The 15,825-nt window shown below is 41.2% G+C and overlaps 1 protein-coding gene across 2 annotated transcripts in view; it reads right to left on the bottom strand.

The window, feature by feature from the left end:
* Positions 1-15,825, bottom strand: part of trim44 (tripartite motif containing 44) — a 57,731-nt gene that overhangs the window by 25,186 nt on the left and 16,720 nt on the right. For both annotated transcript variants that reach the window (XM_086208333.1, XM_086208334.1), the window contains exons 4-5: positions 14,732-15,028; positions 4,916-4,938 (exon numbers count right to left, since the gene is read on the bottom strand). In XM_086208333.1, coding sequence (XP_086064459.1) covers positions 4,916-4,938; positions 14,732-15,028 — 320 coding nt within the window. The remainder of the gene's footprint in view (positions 1-4,915; positions 4,939-14,731; positions 15,029-15,825) is intronic.

The raw sequence follows: 15,825 nt of genomic DNA, 5'->3' as shown, positions 1-15,825 counted from the left end.
ATTTTGATCAATAATAATTAGATTAAAATGTTAAAGCTACTTAGTGCTGAATTATGTGAATAAATAAATACATTTCAATCTGACAATCTACCTCAGTGTCCCATTTAAAACGCTCTTAAAAACCCACTTTTATAGGTTGGCTTTTACCTGAGTCCTTGTTTACCCATGCTTTTATTTGCTTTATTGTCCCATCTTGTTTGTTTGTTTAGTTTTAACTTACTGCAATGTGTAAAGGAATTGTGTTTTATCTCTTCTCACTTTGCTCTGTTTATTATTATTATTATCATTATTATTACATTTATATCATATGCTGTCATGTATAAATGAATATTTTTTTTTGTCTTACAGGAGCTGCTGAGATCCAGAGGAGAGCTGAGAGAATGTATCGGGGGTCCTTGCATTGTCATCACACGTGCTGCGCTCCCTGTGGGCTTTTATCACTTTCAAGCAATTCCACAGTCTGACTTGTTTACTTAGAACGCATCTGTTGGTCTTGCTAAGCTAACTTGCTACATGTGACACAGTAGTAACTGGTCTGGGTTGGGTTGATTATTTTGTTACTGATCACATTTTGGTCATTTGTTTAGAGTGCTGGTTCCCGAACCTTTTAATTTCCTGTAGCCCCTGAAACATTCAACCTCCTGCTGTCTACCCCCTCTACCATCACAGATGACACTAGACCCCCAGTGCCTAGGCTAGCACCATTAACACTGCTAGCTCTGTCTGTTTCAACAGTCAGAGCCTATCACAGCGGCTTTTGCGTGAGAGGCGGGGTTCACCCTGGACAGACAACCATTCACACTCACATTCATAACTCAGTCAATTTAGAGTATCAATCAGCCTAGTCCTCATTTACATGTCTCTGGACTGTGGGAGGAAGCTGGAGTACCAGAGAGAACCCACGCAAGCACAGAAAGACCCCGTGCCCAAGCTGAGGCTTGAACCCGAAACCTTCTTGCGATGAGGCGACAGTGCTGACCACTGTGCCGCTGGGGTTTGAATTACTTATCCATATTTGAATATGTTAAGTAACTTAATGGATGCTAAAGGGCCTTTTTTTCAGACCCAGGAGGAAATAGAAATAGGCCTGCTGGTTGCACATCCCCAGAAGACCAGCCAGTGCCCCATTCTGCATCTGATTGTCAAGTACACTTGGGGCTTTTAGGCTTGTAGTGGAAAATGGATCAACATCAGAGCCAAGCAGAAGAGAAGGACCAGGTCTTCACAGAATCCAGGTGAGGGAACCATAAAACACTGATGTACTTTTTTTTGTCAATGATGACTGATTATTTTGGCAGACACCTGAGTATGTTAAATGAAAAAAATGAAAAAGTGCATGAGACAACAATTCTAAAGAAAAAAAAACATCCACAGAAGTTTTAGAAAAGGTGCCGACTGAAAATCGAAACTTATGTGTTAAAAAAATTGAGGTGAAATCACTATAAAAATATTTCATCTGGTCCAAAGTGTTTATGATATTCAGATTCAAGCAAGTTGGCTGACAAACCTCACAGGATTTCTGAGCCAATACCATAAAAAAGTTGATATCACATGTTAATTCTGCGCTGTCACTAACTGCAGGAGCTCAGGGGTTGCCAGGTGTTGGATTAAATAGAGAAATGGCTGAGAAATGTATGGGTTCATTCTGTTTTCTTCCTTAAGTACTGCTGAACCAACAAAGGATCAATACGAGGATCAATACTGGTTCAGCTTTTCTGTACCGGTCCAAGCAGAAAGTATATTAAAAAAAATGGCTGAAAAGCCACGCTGAGATTGCCACTTTTCTGCTGGACAGGTGAGCTTTTGTTAACTAACAATGGCAACTGCACAAGTAATTGGACGTTGCTCTCTGACAGGTTCCTGTTGTTATTGGTAGTGTGTGACAACATCAAAAAATATATCATGATGAGATAGCCCACGGGAATAGTCTGTCTTATTACTACCGCTATCGCAGCTCTGACCATATGTGGTTAGTTGTGTCAGAAGAGATAAGGCAGCAGGCACCTATTGGCTGGGAAGTTTAAATGTTGTCCATTACACCATTAATGAGCTACTCTCATGGCCCATGTCACACCTGTCATCTAAAATCTGTGAAAAAGACCTTACTAGTTCTTGTGTAATCCTGCCGACAGACGAATACTTTCTGCACATCAAGACTTTACTCGACCGGTTTGTTGCTGAGTTACTGAGCGATCAAGTTGCATCATTGGTGGGGAGGTCAGGTGTTAAGGTTTTTCATTAGAAGCTGCTCTTTCAAAATGAATCAGCATGATTATGTTATCAGGGTGCATGCAGAGACGTATTCTCAATTCTCAGAAGGAGTTTTTAGAATTGATTCATTTGCAGTCCAATCTGGAGTCAGTTAAAAAAAAAAAAAAGCTTTCAAACCATTAAACACAAAATATTCTACGCTACGAAGTGTAGCTTCCCAAAAGATATATATGAGGCAGTATGCTATGGGCTGTAAGATGAACAGATGAAGGGATTTGTATACGTTCAGCTTTTACAATCAGGCAGTTGTTCACATATTTACTTGACTATCTGCAGTAAAATACAAAATCATTCATTATCTTAAGGAGAAACAAGCCAAACAATGACAGCTGACAAGAGCTGGAGAGTTTTCCCATTAGGAGAAGTCTCCAGGAATGGTTCTCATCACAACTTCATCTGGATTTCTTTATGTGGTCGGAGTGAGAGGACAAGAAGCCACAAGGGAAGGTTCACTGGAGGAGGGGAAGACAGTTTCCAAAAATAGCAGAAATCTTACTTTGTGAACACTGTTGAAGGCTATGTGGTGGTTGTGTGTGTGTGGGTGTGTGTGTTTGTGTGTGTTTAAATTTTGTTTTGGGTGCTCTGCAATGCAGAGCTAACAATTGGGTATGCTAATACTTGTGTTTCAGCCAGCATTCATTTGCATTTACCTTATGAAAAAGCAATATAGCTGCTGATATAAGGAGCTAACATAGCTGCCACATTCAGCAATCAAGCTAACAGCAAAATTCCACAACAATGTTGCACAGCAAATGAGCTTGTGTTAGCTAGTCTTGTCGGGTTTTATATAAACAAGGGGTTGATATATATGATAATAGTTATTAATTTCTTGTTCACAATTTAGACGTTGCCACCAATGGTGATTATATTGGAAATGCACATATATACAGGAAGCTTCCAGCTAATGAGGGGAAGGGGCTGTTCTGGAGGTGTGGGGGTTAAGTAGAAGGATGAAAGTGAAATTTGAATGCATCTCATTAGAGGCAGCAGCATGGTGGTTGAGCAGTGTAATGGAAGATTTATATTCAGGGGAGGGAGTATATTGGCATGAAGTACCTATGTTAAGAGGCTTTGGGTAGGAGGCAGGGTGCATTGATGAGGAAGTCCGGGAAAGATGCGTGTGGGTGCAGGATTGCGGTCCTGTGGGGATGCTCCGTCTATGGCAGCGATATGCGGCTCAGACAGTGGATTTGTGTTTCTGCTCTATAATCAATTTGCTGTCTGGATCCTATTGCACATAATCCTAAACATCCACTCCTTGTTTGATCCTACTTTTCCCACTCTAGTTTCATTTCATCTTGCTGTCCTGTTCAATCTTTTACCTTCCAACCATACGATGCTCAATGTCTTTCACTCAAGCGAGACAAAAAACTCACATAAGGCTGTCCAGATTCTTTCCAAACATTAACTCCTCATGGTATTCCTCTCCAAAGTGTGAGGCTTACTCCATCAGCTGCATTCGACTCCGCAGGACCCACTCCATTTTAGTGCAATACGGGGGCTTTGAGATTAATTATATGTGTCTGTTGTTTCTTTGTGTGAGTGTGTGTGTGTGTGCTTATGTCTCAAATTAACCTTGATCGAGGACAAACTTTTACCTTCATCTCACCCTTTGGTCCACGCTATTTGCCATCTGGTCCCGAGCTCAGGAGTGATCATGGCGGCTAACCAATCAATAACATATTACATATTGGCAACGAGCACCAGCTTTCTTTCTTTTCTCTTATTAAAAGTGCGGTACTTTACACTCCAGAGAGGAAATCTCCCTCATGCCTGCAGCAGCATAATATCACAAGTGAAATTAAAAATGTATTTCACTTTTGTCTGATTCTAGAAGCACATGAGAGAAAAAGAATGCTGTTCATCAAAAGTGTATTTTGTGGATTATTAGTGTATTTAATTTGCACTGAAATTCAAGGCTTCTTTTCTCTGAGGACAGCTGTGCTGGCATTTGCTTTAGGTGTGAGTGTGTGTGTGTGTGTGTGTGTGTGCGTGTGTGTGTGCGCAGGGGGAAGGCATAATTTGAGATGAAAGCCCAGAGAGACAAACAGGAGGGGAGGTGGGAACAGCAGGTGGTGCTAGGAGCACTGACAGAGGCTGAGAGGTTTTCATGTCAACAGATCAATATATGTGAAAGCAGGAGAGGACTATTCATTTCAGAATTTCTGACATGAAGACAGATGATTTTGAAAGCTGTCCTCGAGGCAAAAATAGCACAAACTATAGTAGCAGCTGAAAAAATTAAAGGCCTCTCATTTACACATGCCTGCAGGCACACATAATCAGTTTTGGGATTGTACAAATCTAAACACTATGTTGTATCAGACCATTTAAACATGCACATGCACGCACCCCAACACCCACCTTGCCTGCCAACATATAGATGAAAGCTAATTGGCTTGCAGCAGCACCAATGTGACTTGCATGTCACTGGATCAGTTTGAAGACATGATGGAGTTGATGTGCTCACATTGCAATATTGCTGCTCCAGAGTCAGTGACGGGTAGGACTGAAGGAGTGGATAAATACTCATCGGTCTCTTGTTGGTTAGTGGCAGTGAGTGAGGTGGTTTTGGAGGGTTCTTAGTCTTTGCTAAAGTACCCGGCTATAAAAAGGTGAACATGAATCACACTAGCAATCTTACCTTGGCCTGGCCTCAATGCCGTGCTGAAAACAAAAAGAGACAGAGAAAGAGTTAGAATTGATTCCAGTTCATTTGTACTTGAAAACACATTGGTGCTAGTGCATATTCATGAAATTTTAGAGGAATAGTCTGGTCAAACCAGTTTGACTTAATTATGGCCACAATCATGATCAGGATTAATTCAGCATTGCTTCTTCTTGTTCCTCATCAGACTCTCGGAAACCAAAGTTTCCAAACAGCTGAATTGGTTTTACCTTTCTTGTTGACCATCTGTCATCCTGGCTTGAGCTGAGCTAAACAGCCTAGCTGAGAGATAGCTAGGGCTTTTGGGGAGGGGAAAAGCACACCGCAAGAAAAGAAAAGGGTTTCCTGGATTTATAACATGAGAAAGAAAATAAGAGAGTCATTATCGATATCGCCTACCATAAACAACTCTTCTGATTAACTTCAGTGTCAAAATGATGGAAATGCCGGCCAGTATGTCACAGCTGATAACTGATAGTCCAGTCAAACCACTGGTTACAATGTTACTATTTTCAGTCAGGACCTCAAGCACAAAATGGCCTCCTTTGTTACCTTTAATATTCTGCCCAGCAGTCACTGAACTGTAGTACTGGTCCTTGACTACCAGCACGACGATGCTAAGAAGCCTCTTGCAGCCAGTGGCTCCTTGGCAGCGGAGCAGATGAGAAGAGGTCTGCTGAGAGGAGGCTATGTGATTGGCTGTGTGCCTTACACAATAAGATCTGGCACTAGATTTAATTAGCTTCAGATCTGGACAAATACTTATCTTCAAATATTTGAACAGAGGGAGATTTTTCTTGGTGTACCTTGTCAAACCCTTAATTAGACTCAAAAGTCCATTTTTGACATCAGAGGGCAAAACAATTCAGCAACAAAGCTCTTGACAGGCCTTCTAATTACAAAGTACAAGCATAGTTGTTTTACTACTTTTGCTGGGTTAACTGATTGATTTTTAGTTGATCGGCTAAAGGTTTTGTGAAAGTGTACCTGATTCTTGCATTAAAAATGCTGGGGGGGGAGGGGCAGACACCCTATCTACATTTAAGAGGAGGTTTAAAACCTTCCTTTTTGATAAAGCTAATAGTTAGGGCCAGTCTGGCTTATCCTGGACCAGCTCCTAGTTTCTGTAGACTTGGACTACCAGGGGATTCCCATGATGCACTGAGCCTTCTCCTCCTCTCTATTTCTATCCATCTTTATCTGTTCGCATGTATCAATGCACCCATTAACCTAAACTTCTTGCCCCTGCAGGTCACCTGGGGCTGTAGACGTCGGGTTGATTGACCCCTGTCCTGGACCAATTACTCGCTAGCCCTGGCCCTGTGTTACTCTCTCCTCCCCTGCTCCACCCACCTCTCTCTTTCCTCTCTCCTCCCCCTCCCCCATCTCTCTCCTTCTCCCTCTCAACCCGAACCGGTCGAGGTAGATGGCCGCCCATTCTGAGCCTGGTTCTGCCTGAGGTTTCGTCCTGTTAAAAAGGAGTTTTTTCTAACCAATGCTGCCAAGTGCTTGCTCATGTGGGAATGTTGGGTCTCTTTCATTTGAATTTAAAAATAAGGTTCAGGACCTGCTCTTTGTGAAAAGTGCCTTGAGATGGCTTTCTTGTGATTTTTGGCACAATATGAATAAAGACTGATTGATTGATTGATTAACTGATTAACTGATTGATCAATTGCACTTACCATAGTTTTGCTAATGCTACACAAAAGTCTAAATGTGCACTTGTCACTTGATTGACTTGCGTTAGACCTAATTAAATGGGGCCCTAATGATTCGTATGTGGAGTCAGAGGGGCTTCATCAGTACTCAGTGTACAATTACTGTATTCTTCTTCATCATAATCAGAAGAGAAAAAGAGTGCTACTTCATACTTAGAACAGATGAACAGGTGCAATGTGTGATGCTTAAATAGACAAATAAATTACGTGAAAGGAACACAGGACTTCAGCTAAAAGTTTGAGCTAACAGGCCAGAGGCAGTGATGGACCAAATAAGCCTCCAAGTGGTTTATTGTGACTCAAGTTGTGAGGCTGGTGTAGACTCGCGATGCCTAATGAGGCACATTGGCTTTGTTTTCATGCAAGAAGTCGGTTAGAGCTGAAACAATTTTGAGCCTCCATCGCCGACGTCTATCTAAACATATCCATACAGATGGAAGGAACCACAGTGCCCCTTTATAGTCAGAAGTTTTTAGAAGCCAAGTTGGCTGCTGGTTAGACATACTGTGCTAGTCAGCTCTAACAATCCATCAAATATCATGAAAAGAATTTGACATCCAAGCACTAGGTGAACTTAACAATGAAGTTGGGCTTCAATTGGCAGGATTATTTTCTGCTATTCTTTAAATGACACGGACTTGACAGCCAGCAATACTGCATTACCCGGAATATTGGCAAGACAGTTTGTTTTTTTTTCTTGTTTTTTTCCCGAAGTACTCCAACAATCAGCGAAAGACATGGCAATGGGAAAGTTTGCCAAAGACATGGAAGAAGTAAAAAATCCCTTAACTTCTTGTCAGAGGAATTAAGTAAAGTGGTGAAACAACAGATGGACCCCCTGCACTTAATTGATGAGGAAAAAAAAAAAGAAATGACAACAGGATTGAACAACGGGAAAGGGGAGAGTAAGATGTGGAACAATGTACAAGAATGGAATGACTTGGTGATATCTGGAATGGAGACGACCCACTGCGCCTATGGATGGATTGCAGGAGGTGACAAGCAAGGGGAGGCTGAGACCAAGGGGTGAACTGCACTTGCTTGGGCAGCAATTAGCAAAGTTTTTCAACAACAAAGACATTCCTTTAGTTTGTAAAAAAATGTAGCAGCTTGTCACACCATTCCTCTAAAACAAAACAACAGGCCAAACATCATCATTCAATTTGTGAGCAGAGAATATGAAATGCTAAAGCTTTTAAAAACTGAAGGGCAAAGGAGCATGTGGTAACGAACACCTAAAAAAAGAATTAATAAATGCTGAGAATGCCCAACAAGTAAGAGTCCTGAGGAATGTCATACTTTTGTCTTATTGAGTTGTGATGACTGAGGTAAAATATCGTCTATAAGTGACGAATCTTGCACAAGAACAGGTGATTACATTGGTTTTAAGTCTAGGTCTAGGTTTTTCAAGACCATAAACAATGAGTTAGAAAATGACAGTGATGAAGAAACCCACTTCTACAACAACATTGATATAAACTGTGAATATTACTCTGAAGACAAAGTTAATAACAGGCTGTGCCAGGCTTTTTGGTGATCCATTTTTACAGCATGAGTCTTTTCAGGAACATCTTCAACAGTTCGATGAAAAATTTCAAGTAGTAGCAGTCTCAGAGACAGTGATTATAAAGAACTGCAAAATGGATTAGAGATCCATAAAATATTTGTGCAAAACACTGTTAAGGGTCGCGGGGGGGCTGGAGCCTATCCCAGCGGCTATGGGTGAGAGGCGGGGTTCACCCTGGACAGGTCACCAGTCCATCACAGGACCAACACGTAGAGACAGACAACCATTCACACTCACAGTCACACCTATGGTCAATTTAGAGTATCAATCAGCCTCGTCCCCTCTTGATGTCTTTGGACTGTGGGAGGAAGCTGGAGTACCAGAGAGAACCCACACAGGAACAGGGAGAACATGGAGACTCCACACAGAAACCAAGCTGGGGCTCGAACCAGGAACCTTCCTGCTGTGAGGCGACAGTGCTGACCACTGCACCACCGTGCTGCTTGTGCAAAACAGGGTCAATAAAATTGTTGAGGATGTTGTCCTGTTTGTCTTAACTATACAATTCCTAGGGCTATGACAACTGCTAATGATAATTTAATGGAATGTGTAACCAGTGAAATTACGGCTGAAAGATGGTTAAAATAAAACCTGGTGAATACTGAACCACTCACAAATGTTCAGTGGAAAAATACCCTTGCATAGTTCCTCAAACTTCAGAAGCCCGAGTTGAGACTTTTGGGGATGTGAAACAATTCAGATTGAGATTCAGATGACTTTATTAATCCCCGAGGGGCAATTAAAGTACGGTACAACTGAGCAGCATGACATTAAAAAACAATAGAAAAAAAAATGTCTCATGGAACTAAATAGACCACAGTTCCTCCAAGGTTCCTGGTTCCCTAGGATAGTTCTGTGGTCAATGAGGAGCTTTACATTTAAAAATGCATCCAATTAAAATTGCAATTTAAAACAAACTCTTCTTAGAATATTTATCCATCTAAAGCCATCTTCCCTTTTTTGGGTTTAGTCACTAATTTTACAGGTTGTTTATAAAAGTCTCTTGTCTGGGAATTATCAGTGTATTTAATTGTCAGTGACTGGCCAGGTAAAAAAAACTGTGTTGTTGTATAATTGAGCACCCACTGGCACTTCTCAATGAATATATAAAAACTGAAAATTTCAGTAATAAATGGATTGAGCTGTGACAAAACCTTTAACATGTTTTCCCTTTGGCTCCCACTAATTGTTAAAGTTTCAGAAGGCACTTTTCATTATTCATAACCTTCATTATTGTGTGTGTTTATGGGTCCACCTGTGTGGTCCTGTGCCTGCACCATAAGAAGGAGGGGAGATTATTAACAGAAGCAGAGGTAATTTGTTTGTTCGACCGTGAGCAGGAAGACTCACCCCAATTATTATGGTTTGATCTTTGGGGAGGGGTTTAAACAATGGATTATAAACAAGCAAGATATTTTTTTCAAATCATAGGTTATTTTCTTTATATATCCTTGCCGTGTCACGGCCGTAGCATGTGAGCTTGGTGTGCTCACAAAGAAGCAATCACTTTTCTGATGAGGCTCTGAAAGCTGCTTGGTTTTTTGTTGTTTTTTGGGGGGGGGGGGGGTTGTTTAAAAAAAAAAAATGAAAGGAGGTTGGAATCAAGGCTTTGCTTCCAAAAGTGCTGAAGGCCATAACTGCAGTTCTCTGGCAGGATTAGTTTGTGAAATAACAAAAGTCAAAACAGAAAACAGGGTCAACATCTTTAAATATTTACCCTCATTCGAACAATGCTGTAGGTAATGGCTTTGATTCAGCAGCCTATTTGTGCTTGTTCCAGTGTCAACTCATCTTGATGATTTCATTCATGGCTTTTATATCCTATGCAGTAGTTCACCCAAGGCTGTCAAAACTATCAAAAAACATCTTTGAATATTCTTTTTAAAAATGCACACAACTTCGAACCTTTGAATGTTTTGCTAAAATTGTCAATAAACTCACAGAAGCTTTATTTTTTAACAGTCCACGAGGATAAAACCGTTCAAAGGGGGACGTATTGTCTTTTAATTTAATATTTAGTCAATAAGCGCATGTTCTGCACACCTCCTAATTGAAAATCAACAAAGACAAACACTATTTATACATTATCAAACATCATCTAAGGACTGCCGCAGACCTCTTTTTCACTCTAAATGCACTGCCTTCCAATCAAATAAGGATCAAATTGAAACAAAAAACACAATACAATTTCATTTCGAATATCAATAACAGTCATTTGGCGACTAGGAATGGGCATTTAAAGAAATTACCTTGATTGATCTGAGAGAAAATTTGCAATTTGATATTGATTTAATAGCTATTGTAGTGGCAGGTTATGGTGACGCTGCTCTAGGTTGTTAAAGCAGACCAGCGGTTTGTGATGGGGGGGAAACTTTCTTAGCTGTGGCTAACATTTTTAACAGCTCCTATCAGATCTCAAACCTTTGCCCTCAATTATACTTATGGGCAACCTATCCTTCTCAGTAAATCTGCAGGTGCCTTGTGTAAGTTTCTCTGCCCGTTAAGCATCGCGGCTCCTACACGCTAATGCTTAGATGATGTCGAGCATATGTTGATCAAGTGGTACATCATTGCGGTCGTTACACATGGCTTTGCATTGTTGACAATGAACTTTATCATTTTCTGTTCTACATGGTTCCGCACCAAACTTTAGCAGGAGCAGAGTATTTACATTTCTTCCTTTTCTTCCTGTAACTAGATAAAAATCACCCCCTGATGGTGACAAGCCTCATTGCTCCAACACAGTGAATGCGCACTACGTGGCACAGCCTTCATGGATCAAAGAATAATAAGAGATCAGCAATCTTAATCAATTATCAACCATTGACTAATTGTGTCTATCCCTAGTTACAGCTTTCTGGCACAATTTCCAAAGGTATTCCAATTTAACTTTAGTATTTGGTTGGGGGTGCACATCACCCTCTCTGTGTTTGCTGTAGACACGCTTGTTAAGTTTGGTTGTGAACGCTGTCAACTCGACCTACATTTTTAGTCTTGTTTTATGGCTGGCATTGGAAAACAGTTTTATTGCCACACAATGGTTTAAATATCAATGTCTCATTTTCGTATGTATGACTAATTAAAACTGGAATGTATATTTGAACCTTAATTCACAGCCCTAATTCAATAACACTAAGAGAATACTTAAGATCACCATTTGCTCTAGCATAAATAATTGTTGGGCCTCAGAGCCTGAAGACATCGCTAGAAGCCCATAGAATAAAGGTAGTCCACGGGCCATTTCACACCTGGATGTCAATCCTGCCCAGGAACCCAGAGTGTGAATGGTCATTGTGGCCAGAGACCCATGATGTCATAAGACACACAACCACACAATAAAACCAGACAAACTCTCTCTCTCTCTTTCACGATCACCCTCTCCTTCTCTCTTTCACACTCTCTCTCTCGCTGTCTAACTCCAAAGCTGACCTCAAATGGTAACATCCACTCAAGCTCTGTGCCATGTACCAGACTCTTTTTCACAGCAGTGACGCCAGAGCCTGGCTGAATCCAGCCACGGTAAAGAATTGACTCAGCGCAAGTAGTTGCTATGCACCGCCTGCTAGCCGAATCAAACTCTACCAGCAGGGGCACCAAGTAAGTGCCAAACTGCTAACTTGACTGGGAGAACAAAGGAGCGACCAGCATCCTCCTGGTTTCCCCCGCACACCTCACTGCAACAGACCGCATTCAAACTCTGAACAACAGACTTGTCCCTTCCATTCCCGTCTGACCTCCAGTCTAACTACTCGTGGATGTGAGCTTCAAAACTCCTGATCCATCCACGCTTCTCTTTGTCCCAGACGACTTGAGTGTGTTCATCCCTGCACGACATACACGTCAACACAGACATAAAATCCTTCCTTCCTCCTCTCTGTCTGTCTCTCTCTTTTTGGTTGGTTTGTACTGTGTAATCATATTTTATTTCATAAATAAATGTTATATAATACAAATAGTAGTATCTTTAATGTTGTACATGAATGAATAAGATAGAAACCTCTTCCTTGCCAAGGCATCCAAAATGCAACAAGTTTCTGGCTATTGACACTGTAAGTGATGGTGATTATAGCTTTTAATTTAAATATTAATCAATTACACATTAATGGTTCTGTAATGTAGTTGGTGCATTTATGAGACTGAATTCAGCGACTTCTCGATTTCCATTTTCAGGGTTGTGCCCCGAGGTGGATTTAATGCAAATGAAATCCCTCCTGAATTACTACTTAACTTCAAATTATCATTAAACTATTTTTGATAGCGAAATTTATTTGATTAACACTCAGATGCAAAACATGATGTTGACATGGCAGTTCGCCGTGGCGCTCCAATGACAGATTCGCTGACTTTCTCATACATGTCTGGTTTACTCCTCTTATATGCATAGAAATGTTCACTTGCAAGAGATAACAGTACTGTATCCCTTTGGCGTTTTGAGCAAATAAGCAACAGTAGATTGCTTACTCCAGCAATAACTAACACATGAGAACCAGCAGGGCAGCCATCTGTGTTTGATTGGGGCCTTAATGAACATGGCTCACTATGGATTCATTTGTCGGTGGGAAAAGAAATCCACTCATCAGATACCATCATACTGCTGCCTACCTGCACCTGTGCAGATGGCTGGCCTGACTGTGGCAACTGCAGTATCATCAGTGACAAGAAAACCGGTGGGATATTTTAATTTGCGGCTATATCAAACAGTAAGAGATCCTTCCTCAATTTTCAAATTAAATGTCAGGGAGAACAAATGCTTTTGAAACTGAGGCTATGTGGGTGGGTGGACAGTATTCATGCACAGGCACTGACTGTAAACTGCAACTCCACACACGCTATCAGAGCTGCTTTCTTTCCTGACAGAAAGTGATTGCGACCAAGTAGAAAGAGAAGGAACAAGGTAGAGATGCTGTTTGCAATGACTGTAGCCAGAGGACAAACACTGAACACTTATCATCAACCAACATAGGAAGTATTTGCATACAACTATCTGTATCACACTGAGACAGCTGAGAGCCAGTATTTCTGGTGATTTCCGCCATTACTGTGTGTGATAACACCCTTTTAATTTTGTCATAATGACTAAGCAGCATGTGGAAGAGCCATTATGCTTGTAGGTAAAATGTCTGAAATATTATTGACAAAGGAGCGGCACAGTGGCGCAGTGGTTAGCACTGTCACCTCACAGCAAGAAGGGCCTTTCTGTGTGAAGTCTGCATGTTGTCCCTGTTCCTGTGTGGGTTCTCTCTGGTACTCCAGCTTCCTCCCACAGTCCAAAGACATCAAGAGGGGACGAGGCTGATTGATACTCTAAACTGACTGTAGGTGTGACTGTGAGTGTGAATGCTTGTCTGTCTCTATGTGTTGGTCCTGTGATGGACTGGTGACCTATCCAGGGTGAACCCCACCTCTCACCTGAAGGCAGCTGGGATAGGCTCCAGCCCCCCCCCCCCCAAGCAGAGGAAAATGGATGGCTAGATTATTGACAAGTGGCCATCATATTTTACATAAGAATTTTTTTTAATCAATTTCAGGTTTCAACAAAATACTTCTTCAGAGCAATCTCAGATGAGCAGAGATGGAACTACATGTTGTTAAAAACAAATAAAAAATACAGCACAATTCAAAGAACTAAGTATTATTACAAAGACCATTGAAAAAAGATTAAACCTGGATGTAGAGAGCCTATTTGTTGCTAGAATGGCTCCGTATAGATCCCTATCAGACTTGTGGAGTCAATAGTTGGATTTCCATTTAATTGTCAAGCCAACTTTAACTCTATATACTGTATATGTAAGAAAAGTAAATGAACATTAGACATAAGTGTTTTAGAATGGAATAGAATGACTGCATAATGCCACCAGAAGATGGCAGTATAGGTAATGTTACGTACAGCTGTAACAAAAGAGTTAAAAAAAAAAACAGCCGTCTATCGGCAAAAAATGGAGAGAGGTCTTGAGGAATTATCTTCAATTAGACAAGCTGGAATTGTTCTTGGTTGGTTGATAAAGATTTGCTACTTCAGGGCTTATTCCAAAAAGGCTGTTCCTGCCTCCTTTTTCTACGAATTTACTCTAATTCTTAAAAAAAAAAAAAAAGTGAGTTTTTTTGAGGAGGGAAAATGTAAGTTTTTCCTTCAAACTTTTGTAATGTGATGCAAAATTTGCATCAGAATATGCTGATGGAAACAAGACTCGTGAGGCTGACTAGATGCAAAGAAAACATTGTGAGGATTTAGCGCGCTCCAAAATTGTGCCATTATCAGTTTATGTGATTATGGCCGAATGTCTCGGTGATCATCAAGTTCTAATCAGTTCATCCTAGGTTCCAGGTGGATATTTGGGCCCAACATAATGTACATACTGATGTATTTACACGCAACCTGAAAACACCTTGCCGGTGTGGAGCCCTACTTATAGCACGCAATGTGAATCTCATTTTTGCTTTTTGCTTGATTATGTGAGCGAGGCGGTATAACAAGGTTAATGAGGAAGTAAGAAAGCTTCTTCTCACCAGCCTTCTGTGGATTGGTCCAGGTGGCACAGCAACAGCCTGGGCTGCTGCCACAGGACCTATTTCCTGCCCCTCCGCCTTCTCCAGCATACACAGCTGGTGTGTAATGTTGGCCATTTCCTCCTGTAGCCGCTCGGTTTCGAGAGTGATCTCTGCTATTTTCTCAGCGGCAGATGCTGTCAGGAATGCTTCTTTGAGGTCTACCAGGTGAAGGGTCCTCCTCTCCTCCAGACGCACCAATTTGCGGAGCTCATCAAACTGGCTGTCCACATAGTCCTCCAACTCGTCTGTTGACATCTATGATATGTTGATTAGGGAAGAAGAGAGTGAGTTAGCAAAGGGCAAATTTAAGTGGAGGAAGTCAAACAGTTTGCACGTTTGAAAGAGTGTCATTCATGATCAGTTGGTTACTTTGTGGAGGAAGTGAAGAATTGAGATTGACCCATAAAAAAGAGACATCAAACTAAAAAACAAATAAAAGCAAAACATACAGATGAGGGGACCAAGGAACTGCTGAAGTAATAAGAATTTAATATCAACAAACAAAAGCTGCAAGAATTCATTGTGAGGCCACATTTTAAGGTGTTTAAATGAGGCTCTGATTTGATTTCCCTCCTTGGTGCAGTTCATTTGGGCAGATGGGAACACAGTAATTATACAGAACCCAGAAGACCCATCAGAGGAAGGGGTATTGGCCCAGTCCCAAACAAATTTTGGAGTGGCTTGTTAGTGGCGAGAATGTGATTGACCTTGGGCTGATCCTAAAACCAAGTGTCCTCCCAAGCAGCTCCTATAGCTGGGGGTGCTTTGCATTCTGGGATGCTACAGAGCACCCCCAACTGTAGCAGCTTGCAGAGCAGAAAAAGTAGAAAACATTTTAAAAAGTATGAAACTATTTCACTTCCTCATCTTAGCCAATCATAGTGAGTCAATGCCACTTTAACAGATTCTCTCGATAAGTCTTAATATGGTTGCATTTGATGTGAAATCTGAACTCAGTCTGCTGTGCAGCAGCGTCCAACCCCCTCCAAGAAAGCTTGAGCAGCCTGTCCTTGCGTTCCTCGAATGGCAAACCATTCAATTCAGAATTGATT

The sequence above is a fragment of the Aulostomus chinensis genome, chromosome 7 (assembly GCF_037954235.1).
Source record: "Aulostomus chinensis isolate RoL2024-O1b breed Wild chromosome 7, RoL_Achi_v1.0, whole genome shotgun sequence".
Taxonomy (NCBI): Eukaryota; Metazoa; Chordata; class Actinopteri; order Syngnathiformes; family Aulostomidae; genus Aulostomus; species Aulostomus chinensis.
The sequence above is the reverse complement of the archived record's forward strand: the minus strand, read 5'-3'. Positions and strand labels throughout refer to the sequence as shown.